Source organism: Bison bison, unplaced genomic scaffold (assembly GCF_000754665.1).
Source record: "Bison bison bison isolate TAMUID 2011002044 unplaced genomic scaffold, Bison_UMD1.0 scf7180017853184, whole genome shotgun sequence".
Taxonomy (NCBI): Eukaryota; Metazoa; Chordata; class Mammalia; order Artiodactyla; family Bovidae; genus Bison; species Bison bison.
The window spans coordinates 126,916-136,465 of NW_011483757.1; the positions used below are offsets into that span (position 1 = coordinate 126,916).

Here is a 9,550-nt window from a genome sequence, read left to right on the forward strand (position 1 = left end):
CCAGAAGAAACAACAAGCAGGTGGTGAACGAGCCCTCTCCGGTTTCTCTTCTAAGAGAGTGACTCACTGGCCAGAGTCCAGGTTGATCACCGAGGCAGAGGACAGACAGCCAAACACTAGCCTCCCACATGGAGTTTCCAAAATATGCAAGCGCAGAGTTGCAAAACCTGAGACACTTGTCTCCCTGAAGTGTTTTCCCGCAAATCTTCCCTGAAAAAGATCACATGCTCAGGGGGCTGTAGGGCAACCTTGGGGAGGAAGAAGGGAGAAAGGGAGGGGCTTGGAGACCTCTGGGGTGGGATGGGATTAGAAAGAGAAGGTATCACATTTACTGAGCTCCTGTTGTATACCAGGCACTGGGGCTCCCTCAGGGCTCACTCTGTCTATTATCTACTTAGATCTTTGCCATAAATCTGGGAGAACAGCTTTTACCACTCCCACATTCCAAGGGAAGAAATAATAACAATAATTAATACCGCTGATGTTTACATAACACTGACTACGTATCCGGCAGTGGGACACTGCCTGGCACACATCTGATTCTCAGGACAGCCCAGCACGTGAGCGCTATTCGGACTCCCATTTCACAGAGGAGGACGCTGAGACTCAGAGAGATAAAGTAACTTCCCCAAGGCCACCCAGCTAGACAGCAGGAGACCTAGTATTCAAAGACTACCAGAGTTCCAAGGTCCACAGACCTCTAGGAGGGCATTTCCCAAAGGATTGACAGAGGTGGAGCTGCAAAGTGGATCCCAGCAGGAGTTGTGCTTGGGTGCCCACAGTGGGAGCCCAGTGTGGGAGTGACATCAATGACCAAGTGACCAGAGGCTCTCTCTTCCTCTGGGCGCAGAGGACAGTTTGTTCCAGCATGGCTATTTGTCATTCTGCCTCTGACCTAAAAGTTTAACATTTCATTCATAAGTTTGGAAACTACAAACTTGGCACTGTGGGAAAGGTCCTTGGAGATGAGCTATTTTAGTCCATATTACAGACTCAGGGGAGGGAGGGGGGTACAAAACCTCCCCCACTGAGGCCCAAAGGGAGCCGTGGATAAGGCAAGGTCACAGCGTAATTTTCTACTAGCAGGAGAATTAGTTTGAGGTCAATGACAGATCATCTCATTGTGTAATGATCGAATGTGGGTGTACCTCTGAATCATCTGGGGAGCTCTTAGAAGTTTCTACACTCCTGGAGATTCAGACTTCAGTTGGCAACAAGGCTTGGGGATCTGACTGTATGTGTCCCTCAGGTGACTCAAATGGCACAGGGCCGTTGGCTGTGTTTGGAAGTTGGAGTCCAATGCCCCACTTTGATTGGACAGTTTGTGATACTAAGACTCAACATGGGACTTGCCCAACGTCACGTGGCAAGTGAGTGGGGCCTTTGCACCGGCTTTGTGGTCTGAACCCAAAGCTCATTCTCCTTTTCCAAGCCACCTATAGTCAAATTCTCAAAATGGGCCAGGAAGCCTGGCCAAGAGTATGACTGTGGTTTTCCCCAGCACTTGGTTTCCTTCTCATACCCAAATTATGACTTGGAATGGTGCCCGTTTCCGGGGCCTTGGAGAGGGAGGGATTCAAGAGCTGAGATTCTACAGGGAAAAGAAAACTGCAAGAGGCTGTTCAGCAGGTCCACGGGGGTTTCCCAGTGGCGAGCTCCAGGATCCAGATGACTCAGACACCAACTTCATTTTCCATTTCAGGAGAAAGGGGAGGGAACGCCTTCCCTCCAAGGGAGGAGACAGAGTGGAGAAGGGCCAGTTGTCAGTTGAGGGGGCCAGACTCAGGAAGAGCCACACCATCCAGCACTCGGAAGAAAGAGGAAGCTGCCTACCAAAACCAAGTTGAATCTCTCAAGCATTTTTCTGGAAACTCTGCCTCAATCTCTTCTTAACCCCACACCCCCAGAACCACTTAAGCCTAGGGATTCACTTCTCCTTTTCCTCCTTCCCACCATCCCATCACATATTTCACTGTCTCTTTCCTTCCTCTCTTTTTATCTATTCATTTGTTTGATTTTATTTTTGTTTGCACTGGGTCTTTGGTGCTGTGCATGGGCTTTCTCTCCTTGCAGTGAGTGCGGGTTACTCTTCGTTGAGGTGCGCAAGCTTCTTTTTATGGTGGCTTCTCTTGTGAAGGCTCTAGGGCTAGCGGGCTTCAGTCTTGCGGCTCACAGGCTCACTAGTCGTGGCCAGTATTTGTGGTTCACAGGCTTAGTTGCTCTGAGAGACGGGGAATCTTCCCTGACCAGGTATCAAACCCGGGTCCCCTGCATTGGCAGGCAGTTCTTATCCACTGTGCCAATAAAAAGGAAGTCCCTTTTCTTTCTCTTTTTTAAAAGTCTGGAATGGTATCTTGGTATTCAGAGTCTGATGTCCTGGATTTGAATCCCAGCTCAACCTCTTATGAGCTCTGACCTGAGTAGAGTCATGCCCCATCTTGGAACCTCAGTTTCCTCACCTTTAAAGTGGGGGATAATATTACCTTCTCTGATTATATTATTATTGTTATTATTATTCTAGCCATTGTGGGATCTGAGTTCCCCAACTGGGATTGAACTCAGGCCCTTGGCAGTCAAAGTGCAGAGTCGTAACCATTGGACTGCCAGGGAATTCCCATATCTTCTCTAATTATGAGGATGAAACAAGATCACATAGATACTTAATAAACAGAAGATATTTTCTCAGAAGCACTAGATCATGTGAGTCATTAATAGACCAGAGAGATTTGTTGAGCTGAAACAAGGTGCTTAAAAGAACTGTTGAGCTGGAAAGCACCTCAGAAATCTTTGAGCCTTAATGACTTCCAAACCGGAGTCCAAGGGAACTGTTTACAATATTTCCAAATGATAAGGGAAGTCACACATCTACTTTTGATAGAATCTCAAGTTTCTTTACCTTTGTCTGGAATTGGATCAACTCAAGGTGATAACATGGTTATCACATGCTGTTCAGAAGTTCTGGTTGGCAAGTTATATGGGTCTTTGAAAAGTTTTTTTTTTAATGTGAAAATAATTAGCAGAGGGTAGATTAAATGATGGAAAACATTAATCTTGTCCAACTCCTCATTTCATAAACAGGGAAGCTGAGGTTTAAAGAAGGAAGTGACTTGCTAGTCACCCAGCTAGTATGGCAAGCTGTCAAAAACTTGAATTCTTTTCCTGGAACCAGTTACTTCCCTTCTTTCCATTCCAGAGGAGAACCTACGATCAAGAAAATCAAGGGGGTTTGGTTGGCTGAGGCAGGAGTAAAATGACTCATCAACTTGCTGTTGCCCTTTCTCTATTCTTGACTTATTCAGCAAATATTTACTGAATGTCCACACTGTTTGGACTCAGAAGAGGTTAGAGAGGAAAGAGTTATGGCGGCCAACAGCGTCAGGATCTGCTTCCAGGTATGACTTCAGAGCCTGGGCCTCCCCACTACCCTCACCCATTATAAATATAAATGGATATACAGCTATAACTGAATATCTACATTATAAAACACCCACTACCGTGTCTTCTAATATAGCTAAGTTGTGTCTGAGGACAAGGACGGTCTCATTTTAACATGTACAAATCTTCCTGACACTCAGTAGGGCATAAAATCAGTGCTGCGGTATTGGAAGCACCTGAATTTTAAAACAGGCTTTTTGTTTGTTTGTTATTTTGGCCGTTTCATGTTGCATATGGGATCTTAGCTTCTGCACCAGTGATAGAACTCCTGCCCCCTGCATTGGAGGCCGGGAGTTTTAACCACTGGATGACCAGGGAAATCCCCACCTGAATTCTGTCACTAACCCTATATCTTTGAGACAGTGATGTTGCTTTCCTTCTCTGGCCCTTAGTTTTAATTATCTATAAACCAGAAGCAGTGGCAAAATCAGGTGTGGACTTGCTGGCTGGTTCATTTCAAGCTATCCTAGCCTATAACTAGGAGAAAGATGTTGGGAGTTTAGGCTGAAAACGGAATGGACGTTATCATTTCGTTAACTCCCAAACATCTTTCCCTCGCCCTTTGCCACTCGTCAACCGTCTGCTCTCGCCGCCCCCCTTTTTTTTTTCCTCAACATTCTCCTCTAGAGGGCAAGCAAGCTCTACGTTCTGTTGCCATACTTCCGTTCGCCTTCATTTTTTCTTGTGCGCATGTGCACATCTCATTTCCGGGCTGCCCTACTTTGTTTGGCACCACGCCTGCGCAATCTCAGCCCCGCCCCCTCCACCCCGGAAACGCTTCCTTCCTACGCAGCCGCTACACCCGCTGCAGCCGGTGGACCTTTGCCTCTCTAGGCCAGTAGAGCCTCTCCTCCATGGTCCTGACTGTCAGCACCGTTTCGGTAGCTAGTCGGTGCGGCTGGGCCGCGCTCGGACGCTTCGGATCCTCGAGACCGTAACCGGTGAGTGAACCCCACAGGAGCTCGAGGACGAGCGGGGCCCGAGCAAGCTGGAACGGGCAGGGTTTCCCCTCACGCTGGGAATGGGTCTGTCCGCCTCGTCCTCCCTCCCTCTCCCGGAATGGGCTCGCCGCCTCCATCCCAGTCCCTCCTCCCGGGCGGGGCGACGTTGTCATGGTGACGGCGGGCTGTCTGAGGGCAGGCGTGTGTCCTCGCAGGTGCAGGGGCGGCCCCGGGCCCATGGCGCGGCGGCGGCGCTGACCCGGACCCGGGCGGCGGCCGGGCCCCAGGGGCCGGCATGGCGGGCCAGTTCCGCAGCTACGTGTGGGACCCGTTGCTGATCCTGTCTCAGATCGTCCTGATGCAGACCGTCTATTACGGCTCGCTGGGCCTGTGGCTGGCGCTGGTGGACGGGCTGGTGCACAGCAGCCCCTCGCTGGACCAGGTGTTCGACGCCGAGGTAGGATCCCGGGCTGGCGCGGGCGGCGTTTCGGCCTCACCTGGTGGTCTGACACTACCAGGCTCCAGACCTGGCTGGACCACCTGACACTGAGGAAGTGACTTCACTTCTCTAAGCCCAAGGATGTCGGGTGCCAAATTGCGGCGCGGGGAATGGGTAAAAGAGCGTTCTTGGAGGTATAGTGGGAACTGCCTAGACTTTGGAGTCAGGCCTCTGTTTAAGTTACACGTACTAGCTGTGTAACCTGGGGCAAGTGATGTCCTCTCTCTGAACCATCATTTTTCCTGTCTGCAAAATCTTGAGACCGCTAGCACGGAGGCCGTGGACTGCAGTACACAGAGCCTGGCTTTGGATTCAGAATGCTTAGTGTCCAGCCCAGGCTGAAACATACCAGCTGTGGGACTTTGGGCAAGTTGCTTCATCTTTCTGAGCCTGTTTCCTCTTCCGGAATAAAATAATCGTCAGCAAATGTTATGAGACCCAGAGGGGCCTGGGAATAAGAAAGTGCTTTGTAAAAGTGTAACGGAGGGCAGAGAAGTGTTAGCTTCGCAGAGGCAGATGTGGTATGTAATAATAATAACAGTTCTTGGAGCCAGGAGATTTGGGATGGAATCTTTTCTCCTGCTTATCTTCTGTGTAGCCATTGGGCAAGTTACTATCCCAAAAGAGATAATAGTAAGCAAGTTATTATCCAAAAAAGGTAACGACAATACTAAAAATAATATTATGAGGTTATTGTGAGGATACTATGGAGTAATGAATGTTAGTGTTGCATGCTGAAAGAGTGTAGGTGTTCAGTATTGATAGTACTGTAACAATAGTGATGGAAGCTGCATACCTACCAGGTGCCTAGTAGTATCCTCTTAGGAGGCTCTGTCCTCCTGAGAAGGACATGTGGAAATCTGAGGGTTTGTTGAAGAGCTATCTCATGCACACCACCTGAATTCTAGACCAGTAGTTGACAGACCTTTTTGTAAAGGGCAAGATTTTAGGTCACAGCTACTCAATTCTGCCATCATAGCACAAAAGCAGCCATGGACAATACTAAGTGAATAGGTGTGACTGTGTTTCAATAAAACTTTATTTACAAAAACAAGTGCCTGGCCCCTGGGGCCATAGTTTGCTGAATACTGTTCCAATTTTTATGCTGCTTACTTACTGTATCACTTTGGGCAAGTTACTTAACTTCTTTGGGTTTTTATTCCTTCTTTGTAAAATGAGGATAGTGATCCTTTCCTGGCTACTCTGAGGGGTCGGGTGAGATACAGTGTTGGATGTCTGTAAAAGCAGCTTAGAAATAGGCTAAGAAATAGGCCGCCATACAGATGAAGGGGCGTATTGGCTTCTTGTGGTCCCAGCAGGATGTTTGTTCCTTGGAGGGGGGTCCTGGAGCCTAGGGGCTCTGCCAATTTTCTCCTCCAACGTATTTCCATTTGTGATTTCCCCCTCAGATCCTGGGCTTTTCCACCCCTCCAGGCCGGCTCTCCACGATGTCCTTCGTCCTCAACGCCCTCACCTGGTGAGTATCACCAGTTTTCCCGTCCAGCTTTTGGGGTCTTAGCGCTGGAACTAACTTTCTGATTTGGACCTGACACAGGCTGGCACTTGTTCCTGGGTAGAGGTGGACTAACGTGGGTGGCGGAGACCAGTTCTGGGACTGGCTCCGTCTTAGGATTTCTTCCACCACTGTTTTGACTTGGCTGGAAAGCTCTTATGTCACTCTGAGCATGCTGCCCGGGGACCGCTTCCCTCTCAGATCACTTCCCTGATGTGGAATGAGGTGAGGGAAGGATTGGACTGGGAGTCAGGAGAACTGGATTCTATTCTTGGCCCATGTGCCATCAGCCAAGTTCCTTCCCTTCTCTCTGGGCGTCAGGTCCTCACTTGTACGCTGAGGACTTGGACTGAGAGGCAGTTTAAGTGAAGTGATTAAGAGCTTAGGCTCTAGAGGCTGACTCACTTGGCTTTGACTCTCAGCTCTACCACTAGTCTAGTGACTGTGGACAAGTTAATCTGTCTAAGCCCCAGTTTCTTCACCAGTAAAATGAGGCTAATAATATTACCCACCTCATAATGGTAAGGGTTTCACGAGTTCATTCGTAGGAGGTACTTTGAACAGTGCCTTGCACGTTGCTATTCTTGACCTTTCACTGGAGGTTGAACATTGGTGGGGTGACTGTAACCTGGATTTGGCTCCCAGATAGGTTCTGTCTGACTTACCCAGTTGTCAACCCATGCAGGGGGTTTAAGATTTTTTTTCCCACTTAATTGAAAATCAGGATATTTTATATTAAAAATCTAGATTTCAGGCGTCTCTTAAGAAAATGGGATGATCATCCGATTCCAGGCCAGCCTTCTAGCCTGGTGGTTTGTCTCGCTTTAGGCCCCACTTTAAATGGAACATGTCTGCTTCGTGGTGCCACAGTCCTCCCCAGTCTCTCGGAGCCCCTTGAGTGGCAGCTGCCCTGATCGTCATGCTCATACATTTTCCTCCTTACCCGCCTGACTTACTCTCAGCACTACCCGCCGGGCTCTTCTGGGCATCTGACATGTAACCCCTGCCTCCCACTTCTCTCGCTTGCTTCTGACCCCTGTGCTGTCATCCTGTGTCCCCACACTCCCCCAGATATGCTAATCGAAGGCCAGGACAACCCAGTGACAGCTCACTGCCGTCCTCTCCCCACAGTGCCCTGGGCTTGCTGTACTTCATCCGGCGAGGGAAGCAGTGTCTGGATTTCACGGTCACTGTCCATTTCTTTCACCTCCTGGGCTGCTGGCTCTACAGCTCCCGTTTCCCCTCGGCGCTGACCTGGTGGCTGGTCCAGGCCGTGTGCATTGCACTCATGGCTGTCATCGGGGAGTACCTATGCATGCGGTCGGAGCTCAAGGAGATCCCCCTCAACTCAGCCCCGAAGTCCAGTGTGTAGTGTTGGGTCCTTTGGATACCCTGCTGGGCACTTGACCACCCCTCCAACCCCTTGGGCTGCTCGGACCGCCAGATGAGGTCCAGCCCAGGCCTGAGAGGAACCCGGGAAATGTGAAGTCTTGGTTGGTGTCGGGGAGAGAGTGAGGTCCCTGTCAAGAAGGTGGGTAGCGGGGCAGGATCAGAGCTGCAAGAACCACCTCTGTCCGCGGAAGCCTTGGTGTCTGGGAGGTCGGCGTGGGCACCTCTTTCAGGGTCATAGCAGAATTGGAACCATGTCACTCTTGAGCCACCATACCTGTCACCAGCCTGTTATTTTAAAAAGGAAAAAAAAAAAAAAAATCAAAGATACCTGATCGGAGTGAACCACTCTTCTAGCCATCTGTCTTACCTCCTGGGACAGCAGTTACATACCGTTTCCACGTTGCCCTGACTGCGGCTGTTCAGTTGGAACAACCCTTGGTTTCTGGATCCAAAGCCACAGAAAGAGATCTAGGTGCCCAGTAAGTAGCAGGCTGCTGTCAGGCAGAGAATGACAGGTGGAGGCATCAAGCAAAAAAAAGAAAACCCAAAAAACGCACAACCTGTGTTCTGCTGCACGCATGCGCACACACACCCCTGAACCCCGTGACTGTCTTCCGGTTCTCTCTACTGGGTCCCCACCCTGCTGCCAGCTTTCCACATAGCGGGCCAGAGGACCCAGAGAAGAATCCCAGCATTGCTGCCCATCTCGTGTTTGACCTGGAGTCACGACCTGTTCTCTAGGAATGACCAGGCACTCCAGCTCCCACAGGACCTCCGTTCTGGTGGTAGTTCCCTTTTCCTGCCTTATTTGGAATCCCACAGTGGGAGGGAACTGTGAGCGCCCCAGACCCAGGGAGCCCAGCCTTCCAGCTTGAGGTGTACTTGATTGTACCGAAGGAGATAGGAATTTGCTACCAAGGTTTTTCTTTGAGGTGGAGTGTCCTCTGTGAGGGGGCTTGCAGTTGCCCTTCCTGTGTACATAAATACAGTATTTTCCACGGTTCTGCCTGCGCTTTATTTTATAATGCCATGCTTGGGACTGGGAGGGGTCAGCACAGTCAGACATTCATTAGAGCCAGGAGCTATAAAGAATTATTAGGCCACCTTTTTTTTTTTCCCCTTCTTGAGCCCAGGTGTTCCTCCAGTTGGTTAAAACATGGAGTGCAGGGAACTCCTGTGTCCCACCCCGACCTGCAGCCTTCTCCGCTTTGCCTTGGGCAAACTACCATGACTCAGGATGCCTTTCCCACTTGCTAGTGATTTCTGACTGTGCCCAGTGAAACACATCGGTCTAGACCCACTTCCTCATAGAAACCACTGCTGCTCCCCTCGGGCCCTCCGCAGCCTCCCTGAGCGAGTTGACGGAGTTCTTCTTTCAGAGTTAGGGCTACGCAGATGGGAACTTGTGCCGTCTCCCCCAGAAGCCTTTCCAGCCTCCTGGCTCCCAGCCCCGCAGGATAGGTAGTGGAGGCTGACAGGATGAAAGCTGAAGAGTGAACGTGCCCGGGCAGAAGCTGGGAAAAGGCTCGGGTGAGGCGCCTCAGAAACAGGGCACCCTGGCCAAGCAGGGAGGGAGCGGGTTGTTAATGGGCCGCTAATCCTGGCTGCAGAGTCCAGGAGGTGAGACCGGGCTGAGATGGCTTCCCCTGTGTCAGTGGGTTTCCTCCAGACACCAGAGACACCACAGGCAGGTGACTCCCTTTATTTTGAGGAAAGCCTCAGAGCCCTCCCGTCACGTGGCCAGCTGTGGTGGTTGCTCCAGCTGTGGTG

The 9,550-nt window shown here is 50.3% G+C and overlaps 1 protein-coding gene across 3 annotated transcripts in view; it reads left to right on the forward strand.

Annotated features, from left to right (window-relative positions):
* The first annotated feature begins 4,201 nt into the window (after positions 1-4,201).
* SYS1 (Sys1 golgi trafficking protein) overlaps positions 4,202-9,550 on the forward strand; it is a 17,051-nt gene continuing 11,702 nt past the window's right edge. For 2 of the 3 annotated variants that reach the window (XR_826468.1, XM_010853655.1), the window contains exons 1-3: positions 4,209-4,376; positions 4,592-4,833; positions 6,285-6,352. Coding sequence is in view for 2 of the 3 variants with exons in the window: in XM_010853655.1 (XP_010851957.1) it covers positions 4,672-4,833; positions 6,285-6,352 (230 nt within the window). In the remaining variant the exon portion in view is untranslated. Of the gene's footprint in view, positions 4,377-4,591; positions 4,834-6,284; positions 6,353-7,519; positions 8,784-9,550 lie in introns of those variants that run through there. The other variant, XM_010853643.1, reaches the window with a different exon arrangement.